The sequence below is a fragment of the Mastacembelus armatus genome, chromosome 19 (genome assembly GCF_900324485.2).
Source record: "Mastacembelus armatus chromosome 19, fMasArm1.2, whole genome shotgun sequence".
In the NCBI taxonomy this organism is placed as follows: domain Eukaryota; kingdom Metazoa; phylum Chordata; class Actinopteri; order Synbranchiformes; family Mastacembelidae; genus Mastacembelus; species Mastacembelus armatus.
In genome coordinates this window covers 19,436,887-19,460,085 of record NC_046651.1, presented here as the reverse complement: position 1 = coordinate 19,460,085, position 23,199 = coordinate 19,436,887, and the positions used below count along the sequence as shown (strand labels likewise).

The following is a 23,199-nucleotide window of genomic DNA, read 5'->3' as shown; positions in this document are numbered from 1 at the left end:
GATCAGCAGCCAATCACAGGGCTGACACACAGAGACAGACACACACATTCAGTTTAGAGTCAGCAACCAGCCGAACCTGCATGTGTTTGGACTGTGGGAGGAGAAAACCCACACAGACACAGGGACAACATGCAGACTCCACACAGAAAGGCCCCGGGTCCACCTGGGTTCAGACCCTAATCCTGACCCGCATGTGTTTGGACTGTGGGAGGAGAAAACCCACACAGACACAGGCACAACATGCAGACTCCACACAGAAAGGCCCCGGGTCCACCTGGGTTCAGACCCTAATCCTGACCTGCATGTGTTTGGACTGTGGGAGGAGAAAACCCACACAGACACAGGGACAACATGCAGACTCCACACAGAAAGGCCCCTGGGCCACCTGGGTTCAGACCCTAATCCTGACCTGCATGTGTTTGGACTGTGGGAGGAGAAAACCCACACAGACACAGGGACAACATGCAGACTCCACACAGAAAGGCCCCGGGTCCACCTGGGTTCAGACCCTAATCCTGACCTGCATGTGTTTGAGAAAATAATTTGTGTCAAATTCTGTCAGAGGGCAGGGAGGTTTCATTTTGGTCAAACTGTCAAACAAAGATGAAAGATCTGACTTGATGTATTAATTTATTGAGTCTAAACTCTAAGAACGAACAAAGAAATGAAAATATTCAGTGGATTAAAACTCTGACATCACAGCATCTATGAGGCAGTGAAGAGAAAAGATTTAAATGATTCTGGGCTCAACATTTAACTCCTGAAAATCTTCAACGTATCAATGAATCAGCGGTTTGAAGACATGCTTTGAAATGTGATGTTTATCTAACATCAACCCTCCTTCAGCTTCAGAGTCAAAACAGTCCTGAAGATTTCACCTCACAGATTTGTTTCTCCTTCCTGAGTTGACTGAGGTGTCTGAGATCTGCAGCCTCACGTCCGTCGTTACTGTTTCCTCCTCAGACTGACCCAGGATTCACGGTTCACATTACACTTTTACCATAAATCTACAATATGAGCTTCAGCTCCTCTGAAACCTGGACGACTTCTTCTTCCTCAGATGGCCCTCCCTCAGCTGGGGTTTTAAAAATCTGGTTCAGTGTTCTCCTGTGGGCCTGGCTGCTGCCCCCTGGTGGTCTGGAGAGACATGGCAACACAAATTTACTGTGTTACTCTTCAGTTACACACAAACTGTTTGGCTTCACGCAGAATAAGGACACGTGTGCTACCTTCTGGGCGAAACAGATGATGGTGAAGAAGAACAGCAGACTCGGCAGCAGGATGACGAGTCTGATGATAAAAACTGTTGGATCTGATGAAACACAGTCATCACGTTAGACCCTCCATCATTAATCAGCTCCCACTACACAGAAACAGTAACTGAGCCACGTTACATTCTTCAGTAACACGTAGAAACAATTTCCTGGTCGCTCTTACTACTTCAAACTGCACACATCTAATTCTACTTCATGTCCCATGAGTCCTTGTGTCAGACCTGGTCTCTGATGACTTTTGAATCCACCCGAGCTCAGTGTCAACTCACCTGAAACAGTGACAGACAACGGCCAGCTCTCAGACGAGAAGTTATGAGAAAAAACGTAGACGTAATAAACACAGGTGTAATTTCCTCGGTGGGTGGAGTCAGCTGCAGCAAACAGGAAGTGGGTAGAGTGATTGACGGCTGGCTGGATGTAGTTGCGTGTTGTGTTGAAGGAGGTGAAGCTGAGCTGGAAGGAGCCTCCTGGGTACTGTGGCTGGATGGAGCAGCTGATGGTGAAGCTGGAGCCCCATGACACCTGTAGCCCCTGCTGCTGGGCCTGGGAGACCCCATCCATGGAGGACACCGAGATGATTGGCTGGACCAGCAGGTCTGTAAACAGAGAGATGATTGGCTGGACCAGCAGGTCTGTAAACAGACAGATGATTGGCTGGAGCAGCAGGTCTGTAAACAGAGAGATGATTGGCTGGAGCAGCAGGTCTGTAAACAGAGAGATGATTGGCTGGACCAGCAGGTCTGTAAACAGACAGATGATTGGCCAGTGCTGCTGTCACAGATGACGTGACGGGTCTTACCTAAGCAGATGACCTGCAGGACAGAGGACAAGGAACGTGCTGAAACACACTCTCTCAGGACATATCCAGACTGAACACAGGCAGTCTGGATCCACCACACAGATTTGTATGAGGACCGGTGTCTTGTTTCTGTTGAAACAGCAGAGCCACAGTGCAGCTCTCTACAGGCCACAGCTGCTTCCTTCAAGGTCCAGGCAGGGGCATATGCTGGTCTCCAGTTTCCCTGGTGTTTCATCTCCAGTGTACCCGCACAGCGACTGGCTTCTCCCACCAACCTGACCGGTTCTGGACAGAAGCAACAGCGTCATCAGGAAAAAGTTCATTAGAACAGAAATGAAGCTGCAGCTTCACTTCTACCTGAGCAGGTGAGTCCAACAGATTTGCCAGGTGAGCAGCTGTTTCTAACTGCATCTGAGCTTCTACATTCCAGGAGAGCAGACTCGTTGCCTGCACACTGGAACTCACGGGTCCACACTGGAGCCTCCACATGCCCATAGAGCGCCCCCTGGAGGACCGATGGAGCCCCACAGCCAAGCTGCCTGCAGGTCACCTCTGCATCCTGCTGGTCAAAGTCGGCTTCACACACCGAGGTCCAGGATGGGTCAGACTGGTTAGACCTCACCTCTAGTCTGCCTGAACACAGGCTGGTCCCATTCACCAGCCGGACAGAGTCTGGAGACCGAGAACACAGAAAGTAAGAACAGCTCTTTGTAGGATTTGTTCTACTTTGGCACCACCTTGTGGTAGCATGCAGAATGACACTATGGCGTAAATGCATGAAGAATAAAACTAGATCAGCAAAGTCAAAGGAGGTGCAGCTGGGACAACTCTTCTGGTGAACTGTGTGACCTGGAGAAACTAAATGAAGCTTCATCAGTGTTTATTTTTCCAGGAACTCACAGAAAACCAGGAACAACTGCACCCAACAAGGATGACAACTGGTTTTGTCCAGGAACTTAAGATACTCCTGTACTCAAAATCACCAAGTAATTTTCTTCCTACACCTCAGGCCACTAACTGGATCAACATTTTCTATGTTCATTGGAGGTTTGGTGTCCCCAGGCAGGGCCTGACGTCTCCTTAAGACAAGGATGTCTAAACGCAAAAATCCCATTTACAAGCTGGATCTCTTCAAACTGATTCTGGATCTATGCCTACCTAAGCTGATAATGCTGTTACAGATGTTAATGGTGACATTGTCAACAAGGTCCAGGAGAAAAGCGAAGTCCTTGACAAAGTACATGTGTTGTTCTCTGGGATCAGAAGCCATGGTTCTCAGTTCATCCTTACTGGCCTCTCCCACGCCTGAAAGGAAAATGTTGAGCTAATACTGTGACTTAACAAACTACACTCAAAACAAAGGAAATTATCTAGATGGCAAAGTCATAGAATCATGTTTTCTGATGCATAAACTAAAATTTTATCTACAGAGCATTTCACTATTCATGCTGACAAAGTCAATCACCAATAACGAAGAGCTCAATGCCGGTGTCTTTCAGGTCCTTGGAGGGGGCAACGATATCGTCACGGGACTCTTCACCAGTGAGCAGAACAGCCATTTTTTTGGCGTCTGCCCTCATTCCCACAGTGGGTTTGAAGTTGATATCGAGGATGTGGTTGAGAGCAGTCCCTGCAATCAAGAGGCATCAGAAGAGTAAAGAGTTTGGGACCTGACGCACTTTCTAACAGCTGAGTAGGAAACATCTGTGATGAAAAGTAGAAGGTACAAGAAGCCTGTGGAAATAAAAACTGAAGGAGAAAAGTCAACTACTACTCCCAAGATGCATTTCAGTATGAAGCAGCCAATCACAAAGCTGTAAATTACCTGGGACTGGTGATGTATTTTACCATCTGATGCAGGATCCACCAGATGTACCGAGTGAAAGACATAAACACCAATGGGTGGATCCTTTTCCTGCATTCTTCACTACATGAGACATATACTACATGCTTGAGTTAACTTCCTGTAGAAAATACAGCTTCAGTCCACTGATGGACCCAAAGACAGAAATGCATTTGTTCACAGCCGCTGGTGTGGACTGGACAACGTGCTGTTCATTCACCTGTATCGGTGCTTCCTCCTATGTAGGGCAGGTTGGTTGTGGCCTCCAGCAGAGATGGTTTGGTCTGGTGCCTGTTCAGGTGCCACTCAGTCCTTGTTTGAGAACTGTACAGTGTCACACCTGCAGAAACCCCACAGCAAAGCATAAAACACAAGAGTATGCAGACCCTGCCCTTCTATTCAAATTTTATTAATAATAACACACAATAAGTATTTGAAAGATTTCAGCACTGGAGTAATGTTCTCCCTGCTATTTCTCAGAAAACTGAGCTGCGGACACATGTAACTATGCATTGTCTGCATAAAATAAAAGTGAAATATATTAAAACAGGAAAGGAAACATGCTTTGACAGCACAGAGAGCATAATAAAAAAGAAACTAAAACAGGGCCAGAAACAAAGCCTTGTGGTGCTCCAACACAGAAAATTGTCTATTGGATCAATAAAATGAAAGAATCAAAGATATAAAATGTATTTACATTTGAATTCTTTCCCTCATGCTGCAATAATTTGAGTATTTCTGAGTAGTTTTTAAAGAAGCAGTAGTAATACTACTGAGGTAGTAGTATCACAGCAGTAGTAGTAACAAGAGTACCTATCTGGACTCTGTCTGATCTGATGTTGAAGACATTGACAAGGCGAGAGATGAAAGACTTGATCATAGAAAAGCCACGTGAGCCTATACTCCAAGAGACGTCCACCAGCAGCACAATGTCGGCTTTATCTGTGGTTTCACACCGCGCTCCTGCAACAACACAGAGGATTGTGGGATATAATGACTGCCCAGAGAGAGAAGTAAGAGTTTACAGCCATGATGGCCATTAACAAAGGCACTAAACAAAGCACTGAGGCAGCACTGCTCACATGCTGAGTTAGAAGAGACCTGGACTCTGAGCTCATAACCAGTGGGTTTTGACCACGTTGGGTTTATGTTTTACAGATGAAGTTGGTATGTGGTTTACATATTTCAGAGTATTTGCAATTATCAGATTTGGTTGTGATTAAAATGGCAATTTGGGTTAACATAACAAACAGACTGTTAGTAGGAAACAGGACCCGTCCACCCTGACCTTCACTTATCTTGATGTTTTGTGCTGAGCTGGGGTTTCCTTCAGCCTGGAGGCCTGAGGAGAAAATCAGAAAAAACATCAGTGAACAGGTGCTGAGCTGGAAACTGAACTGTGGCTAAAGCTGCTAAATAAGATCAGTACTTTACTCTCACGTATAATGGTGTGGAAGTACCTAGTACCATAAGTACTGAAGTAACTAAATATAATGTTTAGTCACCAGTGAAAAAACTGAATAAAAGCCAGGTATAGAAAACATCAAGCGGAGAAATTCTTCCTGGGCAGAACATCAGGACTGAGAGTGGCACTAAGTTCAAAAACATAATGTGGTAAACGAGAAGTTTTCCTGATGTTTTCCTGTTTCCATAAAGAAAGCAGAGTCCTACCTGAGCTCCACAGCAGCACCAGCACCATCAGGAGGTGATCCATGTCTCTGCTGGCTCCTCTGTTCATCCTGTTGCATTTTCTCGCCATCTTTATCTCCTCATCAGATTCATATGATCAGCTCCTCCCTGTGGCAGGAAGTGCAGTGAGCAGATGTGACATTTCCTTCGTAACTAACATTTACTGCCCAGTGTCTGACTTTGTATTGAATAGCACCCAGTTCTGTCAGGATTTGATCAGGCACCACTGAGAACTGATCGGTCAGTCTGTGCTGGACTCTGACGCCCGGCAGGCTCCAGACTGTGAGGTGGTGGTTCATATCATGTGTCTGAACACACATCTTCACCTTCTTCACTGTCCAAACTAGCAAAATGATTCAGATTTCCTGTTGTTAACCTGGACTGGTTTTGCCAGGCTCCCTTTTGTCCCTTCGCTGTAGAGAATTTGAAGAAAACTGAGGTTCTACACTTTTTCCCTACACACTGACTCTGCACATGTTCATGAACCCACTTCTGCAGAATCGCGTGTCAGCCTGCCAGATGTGACAACATCAGTGGCTGGAAAGTTCCTTAACACACTGTGATAACTAAACTGTTTCCTCTCACAGCCCAGCATCCAGAGATTTGATCAAATGTTCAAATAATCAGAGATTGATCAGATTATTGCCCTGAGCCGTTCAACAAGCTGAAAAAATGATTATTAAAACAATCAGTTTTTATTGTCTAATTAATTTAGTTTGAAGGCTCATTCATTTGATAATACTAGTTTAACACACACACACACACACAGTAGTGTCATGTAACAGTGTGTTAAGTCAGGGAAGGTCCTCACGAGTATAAATATAAATGTCAGTGCTTCGTGCACTGGCTAATCTCCTTATGTAAAGGCTGATTTAATTCACTTTTCACTTCATTCAGGCCTGTACGTTAATCCCCCCACCCCCAACCCCCACAGGAACATGTACACAAAAACAAAAACCAAACCACAAACTCAGTGGAAAAAGCAGAAACCCCAGTGGAACTCCAGCCTGGACACCATGAGGACTGAAACCTTCCTCAAGGATCAGCAGAAAATCCAATGCTCGTCCATTACAGCTCGTCTCTCATCAAGAGGAAGGTGGAGTATTAAACTGAACTACAATGGATGGGACACTGGGATGCACTGGGTGCAATGCATCCTGGGAGATGTAGTCTTTATTTTCTCCAGTCACAGAACATTGAGGAATTTTTACTGTTTGACACATAAAGGGCTGAGCTGGATTAAATGATCATCCGTGGATCAGTGAACTCTTCAATTCAACTCTTTGTCAATTCAAAGAGTTTTCTTGAACCAAGGGGTGAGTCCACAGCAGGACCAAGGAGCGTGAACGCAACCACCACAACCCGAGGATGAACAACAACAGCTGAGTCTTAGTGAGATCCACCTCCTTGTGATGATTGTGAACTGAATTAACAGATTAAAGGCACATTTGTTCCACCGGCTCATTCCTGTTTCCTTCCTTGTCTGTGAGTCAGTAGCAGAGATGTGCTCAGTGACCAGGTCAGCTGTTTCCAGACGTCCCACAGACACTGAACTAACCACAGACACAGTCCCACCTGTGCTGGGCCACAGCAAAGGTGGTTCTGTGTTTGAGAGCTTAAAGAACAGTGAGGAACCTGTCTGTTCTTAGTGCCAGGGCTCAAGGGTCCAGTATGTTGTTGGGTCAGATTTATAAGGTTGCGTATTATGACTGTGAACCTCTCATGGGTCGACCTGACAGGACTGACCTGTATGACTTAGATCTCAGAACAGTTAAAACAGACCGAAGTCCCTGCACCCAGTCAGTCTCTCAGCAGTTTTCAGCTCTTGGGTTCTTTGGCCTCCAGGGCAGAATCATATCCAGGAACCTCTGAGTTCTCGCAGCTGAACTCTCACAAACTGGAGTCAGTGACTCAGTCCTGTGACGTCCATTTAAACAATCTGCGCCTCCTCAGCTTCACACTTTGTTTTGAACAGAAAAGTTTTTCTTCCTAATATTCCAGTTTCCTCAGATGCTGCAGATGGTCAGGATTATGAGTCCTGAACCCTGCAGGACCCCAGTGTTTACAAAAACAGACCATAAATCAGTAAATGTTGCTACAGCTCCTGCTTGTTTCCCACGTCGTGTTTTAATTGGTGCCTGACTCATGCAGTGAAGTTACAGAGTGAACACTGGCTCATAAAGTGTCACTGACATGGAGTTTGCCAACAGACCTTCCTGTAAATTAAGGTTAGTTGTGTATTAGCTGAGAGTCACAGTCCTATTAGTTCACTTTGAGAGGAAACAGGAATGAACAAACAGGTAATAACTCACTTATTAGTGGCAGGTTCTACATCAGGTCCAGCTGTGGGGATGTTTCCGCCGTGACGTCTCAGACCCGCTTCACATAAAAGCAGTGAAGCTGGAGAGTCGACACTGAGGGAGAAGCAGCAGTTTCTCTGGTTCTCTGAAGGCGAACGCACAGTTTCTTCACTTCCAGCTGCAGGTGAGTCCACACAGGTGAGTTTTACTTCAGCCTGAAAATGTTTGGAGATATTTTGGGTGACATTTCATTAATCGTTCAAATCTGCAGCCCATTTGTTTTAGGAGCTCACTGATAAATGTGTCAACAGCCGATGAAGATATTGGGAAGTTTCCATCTTTAGAAAAGACACAGGAAATGTCTTTATGACTTTGAACCTTAAACTTATTACATTTTATATTTTACTCATGGTGTTTTAAATAAACATCATCTGTGTGTCCATCATCTGTGTGTGCACAGATTCAAGTGAACTATTATTGAACTTCAATGATTTTCCATAAACCGACACTGTGGGAAAAGTGTCTGTCGTCTTATGTAAATGATGTTAATGCACCTTTGACCAAAGCAAAGTCCTTGGAATGTGAAGTTACTTGGCAATAAACTGATTCTGATTCTTTATTCAGATGAAATTCATTTCATCAATAACATCAGTGAAGTGGAATCAGTTGGACTCACGTTACCAGTTCTCCCAGTGTGTGTTTTCAGACAAACCCACACCTGCAGAAGTCCCACAATGACGGTAAGTTTGTGATATAGAAAGGAGAGAAGAGGTTTGTGATGTTAGTGTCTGCACTGAGAAGTGCGCAAGACTCAAACGTCACCTCTGTTCCAGCTGGTCGCACTCGCCCTCCTCCTGGCTCCGCTGCTCAGCAGCTGCCGAGGGTTTTCCCAGCCAGTGGACTGCAGCGAGCTCCATCAGCAGGACAAGAACATGCAGAGTGGGGTGTACACCATCTACCCCCTGGGAGAGAGGTCTGCTGTCCAGGTAGGCTTCATCCAGCCTGGGACGCACGTTGACATTTATCCCAACAGAAGGACCAGTGCTAAGGTTTGATCAGGGACAGGGAATCTGCTGCGATGCCTCTGGTACAACAGACACAAGTCGTCACAGCAGCAGAATGAATGAATGAATGAGTGTTTTAATACTAGAGTTTGGACAGTAACACAACCCTGGACTCACTGAGACACATGAAGCAACAACAAACCAAACATTCCAGGGTAATAAACTGACCTCATGCCAGGACGTCCATTTCCTCAAGCTGGTCCAGGTCAGCAGGTCAGTCCAGTCCCTCTCCCCAGCAATGTTTCTCAGCTTCCCCTGGGGGGTCCTGAGGTTCCCAGGTCAGATAGCAAATATCATCTCTCCATCTGGCTCTGGGGATACCTCAGGGTCTCCTACCAGGTGACTCCTTATCAGTACAAAGGAGCAGCTACTTTACTGTGGGTTCCTCCAGATCTTGTCTGAGTTCCTAATCCTGAGCACAGACAAGATCTCAGCTGATCCTACTCTGTCAGTCCCTACCCAAAGGTCATGACCACAGGTGAGGCTGGAGCATAGATCAACTGGTAAACTGATTCAGAGTCAGTTTGGAATATTCAGGAAGATGTTGAACAATAGAAATAAACAGCGTCGTGAGTATGAAGCGAACATGTAACCAGCCAATCACTGACTGTGACTGTGTCTGTGTGCAGGTGTACTGTGACATGGACTCACTAGGAGGAGAGTGGACGGTGAGTATTTCAGCTGAAGTTTACTCCATCAGGTCACACTTCCTGACGGACCTTCACAATAAAAAGCTTATTGACTGGAAAAAGGAGCTGACCCCCTGCACCCCCCCCCCCCCCCAGGTGTTCCAGAGGAGGACGGACGGCTCGGTGAACTTCTACAGACCCTGGGACCACTACAAGTTCGGCTTTGGGAACGCAGCAGGAGAGTACTGGCTGGGTGAGGAATCAAAGCACACTAATGGCTCCAAGTACAACAAACTCCACAAGTGGAGCTGCAGCTGAACTTTGTCATGCAAAGTGTATTTGTGAATTATCTACAAGTGTGTGAATGTGTGTGTGTTCAGGTCTGGACAACATCTACTACCTGACACACCAGAAAAAGTACGAGCTGCTGGTCGACATGAAAGACTTTGATGGACAACAAGTGTTTGCTCGGTACTCGTCGTTCTCCATCAGTGGGGAATGTGATGGATACCAGCTGACGGTCACTGGATTCACCGATGGGGGAGCAGGTGAGTTACAAAGCTGCAGGATGGACTGACAGCCAGAAAAACCTTCAGGTAGCCTGGTCGATCTGGGAAGTAAAAGCGTTCTGCTGCACTGAGCTCACGTTTGAAGTTCTGGCTGCTACCCTCATGCAGGAGAACACAATAAATCTGGACTGTGTTGAGCACAAATCCCAGAGAGAGCAGGGTTTTGAGACTCAAGAGGGCTGGACATTTTGCATGTCAGATCCACACGCACAACACCTGCAGCTGGGACACCTTCCTGCATCCACCCTCCCCGTGGTGACCGGTTACAGCTAAATCTGTTGTTGTCCTGGTGCACACGCCCAGTACACTGCTAATGTACATTGACACTGTGGGTCTTCATGTTTCTGCAGGAGACGCCCTGAGTTCCCACATCGGATTTAAGTTCTCCACCTTCGACAAAGACCAGGACACCTGGCCCAACAACTGTGCCAAGTCCTTCCTGGGGGCGTTCTGGTATGGTCAGTGTCACCGCACGAATCCCAATGGGGTCTACCGCTGGGGGGCTGACAGCACTCTCTTCGCAGTGGGAGTTTGTTGGTCTCCATGGAAGGGTATTGACTACTCTCTGAAGACCATCAGCATGAAGATCCGTCCTGTGCAGTGAATCAGCAGCTGCTGATCCTTCTCTCATTATTATCTCACAGTCAGCCTGACACAAGAATAATGCACCAGCACAGTAGAAATGATTTTTGTATTCAAGCATCAAATCCTGAATATTAATTTGCATCATCCCAAAACGTGTGTGAACATCATGTGATGAGGTCTGTCTCCGTACATTAACAACAAATGGAAAGTTTCTTAGTAATTTCCATCTGCCAGTCTTAGCGATTAGAGGTCATGTGGCTCCACAGACTCACCTTGGGTGGACTTCACAGATGTTATCCTGATCCTGCTGCTGTAACACTGCAAACATTTCATCAGCTGAAGGGAAAAGATGTGTGTTTGCACTGATGTGTCTCTGCCTGTTTTCTGGTGTTTGGTAAGAGTTGGCCTGAGCAGACTGAAACTGATCTGCATAAACAGCATGAGTGGAAAACAACAGTAGAACCTCAGTTGTGGCAGCAGGAAAATCAGGCCTGTAATTATTAAATGCAAACAGATATGTAGCATCTGATTGTGTGTTAATTCCTTCATTGGCTAAATGTAAAGAAAACTGAAGCATGAAAAGTCTTTGCAGCCTGATGTGACAATAAAAGAGAATATGAGCAGGAAGCTGATGTCTTTACTTTCTGCCACGATAAACAAGAAAGTCAGGTGTCATGTCTTGGGATACATGGTGCCAATCCCAGCATGCACTGGGTGAGAGGTGGGTCCCCCCTGGACAGATCAGCAGCCAATCACAGGGCTGACACACAGAGACAGACACACACATTCAGTTTAGAGTCAGCAACCAGCCGAACCTGCATGTGTTTGGACTGTGGGAGGAGAAAACCCACACAGACACAGGGACAACATGCAGACTCCACACAGAAAGGCCCCGGGTCCACCTGGGTTCAGACCCTAATCCTGACCTGCATGTGTTTGGACTGTGGGAGGAGAAAACCCACACAGACACAGGGACAACATGCAGACTCCACACAGAAAGGCCCCGGGTCCACCTGGGTTCAGACCCTAATCCTGACCTGCATGTGTTTGAGAAAATAATTTGTGTCAAATTCTGTCAGAGGGCAGGGAGGTTTCATTTTGGTCAAACTGTCAAACAAAGATGAAAGATCTGACTTGATGAATTAATTTATTGAGTCTAAACTCTAAGAACGAACAAAGAAATGAAAATATTCAGTGGATTAAAACTCTGACATCACAGCATCTATGAGGCAGTGAAGAGAAAAGATTTAAATGATTCTGGGCTCAACATTTAACTCCTGAAAATCTTCAACGTATCAATGAATCAGCGGTTTGAAGACATGCTTTGAAATGTGATGTTTATCTAACATCAACCCTCCTTCAGCTTCAGAGTCAAAACAGTCCTGAAGATTTCACCTCACAGATTTGTTTCTCCTTCCTGAGTCGACTGAGGTGTCTGAGATCTGCAGCCTCACGTCCGTCGTTACTGTTTCCTCCTCAGACTGACCCAGGATTCACGGTTCACATTACACTTTTACCATAAATCTACAATATGAGCTTCAGCTCCTCTGAAACCTGGACTTCTTCTTCTTCCTCAGATGGCCCTCCCTCAGCTGGGGTTTTAAAAATCTGGTTCAGTGTTCTCCTGTGGGCCTGGCTGCTGCCCCCTGGTGGTCTGGAGAGACATGGCAACACAAATTTTCTGTGTTACTCTTCAGTTACACACAAACTGTTTGGCTTCACGCAGAATAAGGACACGTGTGCTACCTTCTGGGCGAAACAGATGATGGTGAAGAAGAACAGCAGACTCGGCAGCAGGATGACGAGTCTGATGATAAAAACTGTTGGATCTGATGAAACACAGTCATCACGTTAGACCCTCCATCATTAATCAGCTCCCACTACACAGAAACAGTAACTGAGCCACGTTACATTCTTCAGTAACACGTAGAAACAATTTCCTGGTCGCTCTTACTACTTCAAACTGCACACATCTAATTCTACTTCATGTCCCATGAGTCCTTGTGTCAGACCTGGTCTCTGATGACTTTTGAATCCACCCGAGCTCAGTGTCAACTCACCTGAGACAGTGACAGACAACGGCCAGCTCTCAGACGAGAAGTTATGAGAAAAAACGTAGACGTAATAAACACAGGTGTAATTTCCTCGGTGGGTGGAGTCAGCTGCAGCAAACAGGAAGTGGGTAGAGTGATTGACGGCTGGCTGGATGTAGTTGCGTGTTGTGTTGAAGGAGGTGAAGCTGAGCTGGAAGGAGCCTCCTGGGTACTGTGGCTGGATGGAGCAGCTGATGGTGAAGCTGGAGCCCCATGACACCTGTAGCCCCTGCTGCTGGGCCTGAGAGACCCCATCCATGGAGGACACCGAGATGATTGGCTGGACCAGCAGGTCTGTAAACAGAGAGATGATTGGCTGGACCAGCAGGTCTGTAAACAGACAGATGATTGGCTGGAGCAGCAGGTCTGTAAACAGAGAGATGATTGGCTGGACCAGCAGGTCTGTAAACAGAGATGATTGGCTGGACCAGCAGGTCTGTAAACAGACAGATGATTGGCTGGACCAGCAGGTCTGTAAACAGAGATGATTGGCTGGACCAGCAGGTCTGTAAACAGACAGATGATTGGCCAGTGCTGCTGTCACAGATGACGTGACGGGTCTTACCTGAGCAGATGACCTGCAGGACAGAGGACAAGGAACGTGCTGAAACACACTCTCTCAGGACATATCCAGACTGAACACAGGCAGTCTGGATCCACCACACAGATTTGTATGAGGACCGGTGTCTTGTTTCTGTTGAAACAGCAGAGCCACAGTGCAGCTCTCTACAGGCCACAGCTGCTTCCTTCAAGGTCCAGGCAGGGGCATATGCTGGTCTCCAGTTTCCCTGGTGTTTCATCTCCAGTGTACCCGCACAGCGACTGGCTTCTCCCACCAACCTGACCGGTTCTGGACAGAAGCAACAGCGTCATCAGGAAAAAGTTCATTAGAACAGAAATGAAGCTGCAGCTTCTCTTCTACCTGAGCAGGTGAGTCCAACAGATTTGCCAGGTGAGCAGCTGTTTCTAACTGCATCTGAGCTTCTACATTCCAGGAGAGCAGACTCGTTGCCTGCACACTGGAACTCACGGGTCCACAGTGGAGCCTCCACATTCCCATAGAGCTCCCCCTGGAGGACCGATGGAGCCCCACAGCCAAGCTGCCTGCAGGTCACCTCTGCATCCTGCTGGTCAAAGTCGGCTTCACACACCGAGGTCCAGGATGGGTCAGACTGGTTAGATCTCACCTCTAGTCTGCCTGAACACAGGCTGGTCCCATTCACCAGCCGGACAGAGTCTGGAGACCGAGAACACAGAAAGTAAGAACAGCTCTTTGTAGGATTTGTTCTACTTTGGCACCACCTTGTGGTAGCATGCAGAATGACACTATGGCGAAAATGCATGAAGAATAAAACAAGATCAGCAAAGTCAAAGGAGGTGCAGCTGGGACAACTCTTCTGGTGAACTGTGTGACCTGGAGAAACTAAATGAAGCTTCATCAGTGTTCGTTTTTCCAGGAACTCACAGAAAACCAGGAACAACTGCACCCAACAAGGATGACAACTGGTTTTGTCCAGGAACTTAAGATACTCCTGCACTCAAAATCACCAAGTAGTTTTCTTCCTACACCTCAGGCCACTAACTGGATCAACATTTTCTATGTCCATTGGAGGTTTGGTGTCCCCAGGCAGGGCCTGATGTCTCCTTAAGACAAGGATGTCTAACAGCAAAAATCCCATTTACAAGCTGGATCTCTTCAAACTGATTCTGGATCTGTGCCTACCTAAGCTGATAATGCTGTTACAGATGTTAATGGTGATGTTGTCGACAAGGTCCAGGAGAAAAGCAAAGTCCTTGACAAAGTACATGTGTTGTTCTTTGGGATCAGAAGCGGTGGTTCTCAGTTCATCCTTACTGGCCACTCTCATGCCTGAAAGGAAAATGTTGAGCTAATACTGTGTCTTAACAAACTACACTCAAAACAAAGGAAATTATCTAGATGGCAAAGTCATAGAATCATGTTTTCTGATGCATAAACTAAAATTTTATCTACAGAGCATTTCACTATTCATGCTGACAAAGTCAATCACCAATAACGAAGAGCTCAATGCCGGTGTCTTTCAGGTCCTTGGAGGGGGCAACGATATCATCACGGGACTTTCCCTCAGTGAGCAGAACAGCGATTTTTTTGGCGTCTGCCCTCATTCCCACAGTGGGTTTGAAGTTGATATCGAGGATGTGGTTGAGAGCAGTCCCTGCAATCAAGAGGCATCAGAAGAGTAAAGAGTTTGGGACCTGACGCACTTTCTAACAGCTAAGTAGGAAACATCTGTGATGAAAAGTAGAAGGTACAAGAAGCCTGTGGAAATAAAAACTGAAGGAGAAAAGTCAACTACTACTCCCAAGATACATTTCAGTATGAAGCAGCCAATCACAAAGCTGTAAATTACCGGGGACTGGTGATGTATTTTACCATCTGATGCAGGATCCACCAGATGTACCGAGTGAAAGACAAACACCAAATTGGGACATATACTACATGCTTAAGTTAACTTCCTGTAGAAAATACAGCTTCAGTCCACTGATGGACCCAAAGACAGAAATGCATCTGTTCACAGCCGCTGGTGTGGACTGGACAACGTGCTGTTCATTCACCTGTATAGGTGTGGGTGTACAGGTCTCCTCCTGCGTACATCAGGTTGGTTGTGGCCTCCAGCAGAGATTGTTTGGTCTGGTGCCTGTTCAGGTGCCACTCAGTCCTTGTTTGAGAACTGTACAGTGTCACACCTGCAGAAACCCCACAGCAAAGCATAAAACACAAGAGTATGCAGACCCTGCCCTTCTATTCAAATTATATTAATAATAACACACAATAAGTATTTGGAAGATTTCAGCACTGGAGTAATGTGCTCCCTGCAATTTCTCTGAAAACTGAGCTGCGGACACGTGTAACTATGCATCGTCTGCATAAAATAAAAGTGAAATATATTAAAACAGGAAATGAAACATGCTTTGACAGCACAGAGAGCATAATAAAAAAGAAACTAAAACAGGGCCAGAAACAAAGCCTTGTGGTGCTCCAACACAGAAAATTGTCTATTGGATCAATAAAATGAAAGAATCAAAGACATAAAATGTATTTACATTTGAATTCTTTCCCTCATGCTGCAATAATTTGAGTATTTCTGAGTAGTTTTTAAAGAAGCAGTAGTAATACTACTGAGATAGTAGTATCACAGCAGTAGTAGTAACAAGAGTACCTATCTGGACTCTGTCTGATCTGATGTTGAAGACATTGACAAGGCGAGAGATGAAAGACTTGATCATAGAAAAGCCACGTGAGCCTATACTCCAAGAGACGTCCACCAGCAGCACAATGTCGGCTTTATCTGTGGTTTCACACCGCGCTCCTGCAACAACACAGAGGATTGTGGGATATAATGACTGCCCAGAGAGAGAAGTAAGAGTTTACAGCCATGATGGCCATTAACAAAGGCACTAAACAAAGCACTGAGGCAGCACTGCTCACATGCTGAGTTAGAAGAGACCTGGACTCTGAGCTCATAACCAGTGGGTTTTGACCACGTTGGGTTTATGTTTTACAGATGAAGTTGGTATGTGGTTTACATATTTCAGAGTATTTGCAATTATCAGATTTGGTTGTGATTAAAATGGCAATTTGGGTTAACATAACAAACAGACTGTTAGTAGGAAACAGGACCCGTCCACCCTGACCTTCACTTATCTTGATGTTTTGTGCTGAGCTGGGGTTTCCTTCAGCCTGGAGGCCTGAGGAGAAAATCAGAAAAAACATCAGTGAACAGGTGCTGAGCTGGAAACTGAACTGTGGCTAAAGCTGCTAAATAAGATCAGTACTTTACTCTCACGTATAATGGTGTGGAAGTACCTAGTACCATAAGTACTGAAGTAACTAAATATAATGTTTAGTCACCAGTGAAAAAACTGAATAAAAGCCAGGTATAGAAAACATCAAGCGGAGAAATTCTTCCTGGGCAGAACATCAGGACTGAGAGTGGCACTAAGTTCAAAAACATAATGTGGTAAACGAGAAGTTTTCCTGATGTTTTCCTGTTTCCATAAAGAAAGCAGAGTCCTACCTGAGCTCCACAGCAGCACCAGCACCATCAGGAGGTGATCCATGTCTCTGCTGGCTCCTCTGTTCATCCTGTTGCATTTTCTCGCCATCTTTATCTCCTCATCAGATTCATATGATCAGCTCCTCCCTGTGGCAGGAAGTGCAGTGAGCAGATAGGTGACATTTCCTTCGTAACTAACATTTACTGCCCAGTGTCTGACTTTGTATTGAATAGCACCCAGTTCTGTCAGGATTTGATCAGGCACCACTGAGAACTGATCGGTCAGTCTGTGCTGGACTCTGACGCCCGGCAGGCTCCAGACTGTGAGGTGGTGGGTCATATCATGTGTCTGAACACACATCTTCACCTTCTTCACTGTCCAAACTAGCAAAATGATTCAGATTTCCTGTTGTTAACCTGGACTGGCTTTGCCAGGCTCCCTTTTGTCCCTTCGCTGTAGAGAATTTGTAGAAAACTGACGTTCTGCACTTTTTCCCTACACACTGACTCTGCACATGTTCATGAACCCACTTCTGCAGAATCGCGTGTCAGCCTGCCAGATGTGACAACATCAGTGGCTGGAAAGTTCCTTAACACACTGTGATAACTAAACTGTTTCCTCTCACAGCCCAGCATCCAGAGATTTGATCAAATGTTCAAATAATCAGAGATTGATCAGATTATTGCCCTGAGCCGTTCAACAAGCTGAAAAAATGATTATTAAAACAATCAGTTTTTATTGTCTAATTAATTTAGTTTGAAGGCTCATTCATTTGATAATACTAGTTTAACACACACACACACACACACACACACACACACACACACACACACACACACAGTAGTGTCATGTAACAGTGTGTTAAGTCAGGGAAGGTCCTCACGAGTATAAATATAAATGTCAGTGTTTCGTGCACTGGCTAATCTCCTTATGTAAAGGCTGATTTAATTCACTTTTCACTTCATTCAGGCCTGTACGTTAATCCCCCCACCCCCAACCCCCACAGGAACATGTACACAAAAACAAAAACCAAACCACAAACTCAGTGGAAAAAGCAGAAACCCCAGTGGAACTCCAGCCTGGACACCATGAGGACTGAAACCTTCCTCAAGGATCAGCAGAAAATCCAATGCTCGTCCATTACAGCTCGTCTCTCATCAAGAGGAAGGTGGAGTATTAAACTGAACTACAATGGATGGGACACTGGGATGCACTGGGTGCAGTGCATCCTGGGAGATGTAGGATTTATTTTTGTTTGACACATAAAGGGCTGAGCTGGATTAAATGATCATCTGTGGATCAGTCAACTATTCCTTTAAATTCTTCTAATCTAACTCTCTCTCTCCTTGATCGTCCCATGAGGCCATTGAAGCAGAGAGAGAGAGAGTGGTAGAGCGAGCAGCACTCAGACAGAGGCAGCAGTGTGGATTAAAAACTCAGCAGAGCACCCAGCTGATAATCTGACAAACTGATGATTTTCAGCTGCTTTCTGGCTTCTGGTGTCGTTGTTTTCTCACTGCGATTCAGTGTTTTTTGTCCTTTGTGGACCCAAACATGGAGGAGCCTCCCACCAGCAGCCTGAAGAGTCTGCAGCTGTGTGACCGCGAAGGTCAGTGTCTGTGTTCACATCTTCCAGAGAACCCATTTAGTCCGGTATCATCACTGTGAGGACGTTTTGGCTGGTCCTCACATCTTCTAATGCCTGTCAGTGTTCAGCCCCCATTTCAGGGTTCAGGTTAGAACCAACATCACGGTTAGGACCAGCGTCAGGGTTAGGACCAGGGTTGGGGTTAGGACCAGGGTCAGTTAGTGTCCTTGCTACTTACAAATTTCAGGCTTTGTGGACTTGACTTCACTTTAGGGTCCAAAACACGTTTTCTGAAAGTGTAGAAAGCTTCAGGTTAGGGTCAGGGTTAGACTGAGGTTCAGGTAAAGGGTCAGAGTTAGGTTTTGTTCTGTTACTGAAGCAGTGATCTGGTGATGAGGCGTTCAGGGGAAGCAGAGGGAGGAGGAAACACGTCTTTCAGTTGGGTCTGTTGTTTGGATGAATCCTGCCGTCACATCCCAGACCGCCACAAACTCCACTGGGTTTTGTTTGGGCTAAACCTTTCTCGAAGAGGAGGCGTGGAGGTTTGGGCTTGTACAACACACATTTGCCATGAAAAAGAGACTTGATGCTAGAGCTTGAAATAAACCGGCAGGTGCAGATAATGTGACTCATCTCTGATACAGAGTCACAGCATGTGATGATGAGAGTCCTGGCCCTAAATGATCAAAGAATAATATTCGGGTCTGACCTTTGAAAAGCATGTTTGAGCAGTTCCGCATCAGTCTGGCTACAAATGCTCCAACTAATGACGGCTCATGTAAATGCAGCTGATTTGAATGTGAATGTAAATGTCCTTAACCGAGCAGAACCAGGCTGCAGCAGACACATGAAACCAGCGCCAGGTAAACAGGAAGTCAGTAAATGAGTGGTTTTAATTTGAAGAGAGAAGCACTTTTCTTCTGAAAGTCTTTGTTTCAGAAATCGACACTAACAAACTAACGTGCCTGCAGATACGTTCCAGTTTGAAGCTTTAATGGTAAAAGAATTTTTTCTCTGGGGCAAACGCAGTGAGAGCAGGCGGTGAAGAGATTTCTACACAGTGAACTGGGTTTTCCTGGAACTCCTGCTCTTTGTGGACCAAACTTTGGCACAGCTCCAGTCTGGTGAATCTCCAGAGCAGAGGACTGTGGCTAATTACCTTCCCATGGAGAATGAATAGACGCTTCACCTCCTCCATTCAATGGCAGGATGGAGGGATGAGGAGGAGGAAGGAAGGTCTGCTCTTCATCTTCTCTTTCCTGACAAAGAAAGTGCAAACTGCGATAGGATGAGTTAAAAATGCAAAGACAATATGAACATACGAACAACAGAGACAACAATAAAACAGATGTTTGACTGTTTATGTGGCAAAGTGCAGATTTATTAAAAGAAAGATATAAAGTAATGAAGGATTTTTGTCCATTAGAACAAATGTAAAATTAAATAAGCTGTTTTTTTCCCCAAAATTATCGAAATTCTCTTAAATTCCTCATTTTCCATAAAAAGTATTAGAGCTTTGCTTGTTGTGCTATTTGATTATTACTTTAATAAAAAGGGTCTGTGTATAAACTGTCCCTCCAAAATAATTTGAGCAAATACGTGTTATTCTATTTTTGTCTTTGTGCCACAGTGCAAACACATCGATTCACAGCTTTTACAAACAGCAGACACGACGTGACTTCCTGTAGCTCGGCTGGTGGTCACAGCTGGAACCTGACCGGCCTCAGACTCTGCGTCGCTGCTTCTCCTCAACAGGCTCCTTGTTCAGCTGTGACTGACGCCTTTGTCCAGAAACTCGGAGGGAGGGAACAGGGATGACGGAACAGAAAGGACAGACAGACAGAGAGGAACAGAACTTAGACCCATAAGACCATGCACCATGAACGCCTGTCACCAGCTTTTATTAATACCTGACAATGTTGGACCAAACCGGTACTGAAACACTTGATGATACTGGACCAAACCGGGACTAAAACACCTGACGATGCTGGACCAAACCGGGACTAAAACACCTGATGATAGTGGATCAAACCAGAACTACAATGCACTACACATGCACGTGTTGGTGGAAATGAGAGCACACCTGTCTGTCTGTATGTATGCATGTCTGGCTTTAGTGGGGTTAGTAAAACTCTCAACCGGGTGTGTTTTCCAGGCACAGACTCTGCAGACGCTGGCATCAGGGATCAGGACAACCTGCCAGTTCCTCAGCAGATCCAGATCAGTAACGTCACCTGCGATTCCTTCAAGATCAGCTGGGACATGGACCGCAGAGGCCGAGAGAGGATCACACACTACTTCATCGACCTCAACAAAAAGGAGAACAGGAAGGAGAACCGGTTCAAACACAAGGTTGGTAGGTCAACATATCTGTGCTGGTTCTGGTCTCATCAACTTTTCACACCAAATTCAAATGAAACCCTTGTAGACTTTGAGGCCTTTGTCTGTTGTCTGACTACTCTGCTTCAGTCTGCCCTCATCATCCTGTGTCTTTGTTTTTCAGGACGTGCCAACGAAGCTGGTGGCGAAGGCGGTCCCCCTGCCGATGACGGTGAGAGGTCACTGGTTCCTGAGTCCTCGGACAGAGTACACCGTGGCTGCCCAGACAGCCGCCAAACAGCCGGACGGAGAGTACAGCGTTTCTCAGTGGAGCGAGATTATCGAGTTCTGCACCGCAGGTCAGACAGTGGTGTCAGGTCATGACGCCGTCACCTTTAAACTGTCTCACCTCTTAAACTTTATCTTTGCAGCAAAGGTCCTGAGAACCAGACTGGACTCATTTGAGCCACTTAGCAGGACTTTCACCTGTGTGTTCTGTGTTTGTTGGCCAGTATTCAAAGATAAGCCTCACTTCATCTTTTCTTTACAGTGTTGATTCATCCAGGCCATTATGGGTTTAATACTTAGTGAGCACGAGGGATTTGGTTTAATGTAAGTCCAGGAAAACACAACCATAGAAGGGAGTGTCCAAACAGTCAGTAAAAAACAGGAACAAATTCCATGGTGAGCAGCAAACAGGTTTGTAAATCCATACACTGAGGAACATTAGGAACAGCTGGACTGTTAAAGTCCAAGAGAAACTTCTGCTCTGGATCATTGTCATGAAACTAGTACAGACAGTATTTCCAGCGTGACAGCTCAGTCCCATCCCGTGTCTGCAGATTACTCCACAGTCCATCTGGACCAGCTGCTGCAGAAAGCTGAAGCGATCGCTGGCAGGATGCTGCCGTTCTCCGTCTTCTATAGAAACCAGCAGAGGGAGTTCTTCTGCCAAGCCAGGTGTGTCCACAGGTCTGCACCACAACAACCTGTGCCCCCTCAGGTGTGTTTTAACCCTGCATGTGCCGTGAACAGTCTCTCCTATCGTTCCAGAGACGCTCAGTGTCACTGCATGCTGCCAGCGGTCAAAGACAGCAGTGGCAGCCGTGGGTCGCCCATCAGCGGCAAACTGGAGGGGATCTTCTTTAGCTGCAACACAGAGTTCAACACAGGAGAACCCCCCCAGGACTCCCCATATGGATCTTACCGCTTCCAGGTACAGCGCACCTGAACAACTGTTACTGTGAGGTTTCAGGTGTTAGATCTGGAAAGTATCAGACTGGTGTCTGTAGGACTAATACTCACATTTGTTCCTGCACAGATCCAGGCAGACATACTCTTCAACCAGAACACCAACATCTACTTTGGGGATTTCTACTGCATGTACACGTCCTACCACTACGTCATCCTGGTCCTGGCTCCAGATGGCTCCAAAGGAGACGTCTTCTGCAAAGGGAGGCTACCGGCCTTGGACAGATCCAACAACCCCTTCCTGACCTGCAGCAAGGAGGCCGAGGGATCGCCGTGTTTCCGTCACGCTCAGGACGTCATCCTGGAGGTGATCTACACGGAGCCGGTGGATCTGTCTTTAGGGACCGTGTCTCAGATCAGGGGACACCAACTCATGAGCCTGTCCACTCTAAATGCCAAGAAAGACCCCAGCTGTAAGATCTGCAACATCAGCGTGGGCCGCTAGTCTGAGCTTTAGACTGGGTAACCTGCTAATAACTGACCTGGTGTCTGGACACTGCCATTAAATTCTTTTATTTTCGTATAGAGTCATTTAACACTAAACCACTTTTTAAACCCATTGTTCATTTCTTCTGTACTATAACATCAGTTTGGGATGAAATAGTCATCTGGGATCCTCAGAACTAGAATTACACATGTGACTGTAAAAGACTCCAGGGGACGTGACAAAGAGGAAGTGGAACCAGAAATTCTGGTTCAGGTTTGACAAGTGAGAGACATGATGTTTAGAAAAAGCAGCTGAGCAACATAACTGAACAGTGTTTTGTTGTAAGTCATGGGTCTGAGGTTACATCAGGGGTTCCTGAATCAGGACGCAACGGGCAGCACGATTTATCTCACTGTTTTGATAAATCACCGTTTATAGAGTCTGATGTCACAGCACAAGACAGTTGTTATATTTTTAATCCAAGAGCATGAAAGCATTTACATGAGCGTGTTTCATATTTTGTTTTTAAACACATCAAAATGGAAAAGAAGCCTCTAAAGCTCTGCAGTAACAGCATCTGTTATGGTTTTAAGGGTCTGAGTCTCTTCACGACTGTATGAGCTGAGGCTCTGAAGGTGAAGGGGAACAGAGAGGAGGATCTGATCGGTTAACACATCTGCATAACTATAACATCATTTTGATTGTATGTGTATTGTTTTATCTTCTCACAA

The 23,199-nt window shown here is 45.9% G+C and overlaps 3 protein-coding genes across 5 annotated transcripts; 2 read left to right on the top strand and 1 right to left on the bottom strand.

The window, feature by feature from the left end:
- Positions 1 to 747: 747 nt before the first annotated feature.
- Positions 748 to 19,783, bottom strand: LOC113135819 (uncharacterized). The gene is made up of 26 exons (XM_026316110.1): positions 19,631 to 19,783; positions 16,904 to 17,029; positions 16,521 to 16,574; positions 16,046 to 16,195; positions 15,441 to 15,572; positions 14,876 to 15,040; positions 14,569 to 14,715; positions 13,768 to 14,082; positions 13,411 to 13,695; positions 12,813 to 13,211; positions 12,499 to 12,581; positions 12,356 to 12,406; positions 10,487 to 10,816; positions 10,133 to 10,266; positions 8,728 to 8,907; positions 5,588 to 5,655; positions 5,205 to 5,258; positions 4,730 to 4,879; positions 4,137 to 4,256; positions 3,539 to 3,703; positions 3,232 to 3,378; positions 2,431 to 2,745; positions 2,074 to 2,358; positions 1,544 to 1,870; positions 1,230 to 1,312; positions 748 to 1,137 (listed from the first exon to the last, which is right to left on the bottom strand). Exons 2-26 carry the CDS (start codon positions 16,989 to 16,991, stop codon positions 1,084 to 1,086), a joined length of 4,281 nt encoding a protein of 1,426 aa, XP_026171895.1. The 5' UTR covers positions 16,992 to 17,029; positions 19,631 to 19,783; the 3' UTR covers positions 748 to 1,083.
- On the top strand, positions 7,954 to 11,379 carry LOC113135127 (microfibril-associated glycoprotein 4-like). Of its 2 annotated transcripts, none has more exons than XM_026314790.1 (7): positions 7,954 to 8,089; positions 8,530 to 8,645; positions 8,739 to 8,891; positions 9,599 to 9,637; positions 9,755 to 9,851; positions 9,979 to 10,146; positions 10,518 to 11,379. In XM_026314790.1, the coding sequence occupies exons 2-7, from the start codon at positions 8,640 to 8,642 to the stop codon at positions 10,769 to 10,771; spliced, it is 717 nt and encodes a 238-aa protein (XP_026170575.1). In that variant the 5' UTR covers positions 7,954 to 8,089; positions 8,530 to 8,639; the 3' UTR covers positions 10,772 to 11,379. The 2 variants fall into 2 exon arrangements, with proteins under 2 accessions (XP_026170575.1, XP_026170576.1); XM_026314791.1 differs by having other exon boundaries at positions 7,954 to 8,103.
- Positions 19,567 to 23,106, top strand: LOC113135123 (phytanoyl-CoA hydroxylase-interacting protein-like). Of its 2 annotated transcripts, none has more exons than XM_026314785.2 (6): positions 19,567 to 19,707; positions 20,102 to 20,823; positions 20,975 to 21,149; positions 21,633 to 21,750; positions 21,844 to 22,006; positions 22,112 to 23,106. In XM_026314785.2, exons 2-6 carry the CDS (start codon positions 20,575 to 20,577, stop codon positions 22,484 to 22,486), a joined length of 1,080 nt encoding a protein of 359 aa, XP_026170570.1. In that variant the 5' UTR covers positions 19,567 to 19,707; positions 20,102 to 20,574; the 3' UTR covers positions 22,487 to 23,106. The 2 variants fall into 2 exon arrangements, with proteins under 2 accessions (XP_026170570.1, XP_026170569.1); XM_026314784.2 differs by having other exon boundaries at positions 20,102 to 20,827.
- Positions 23,107 to 23,199: the final 93 nt, after the last annotated feature.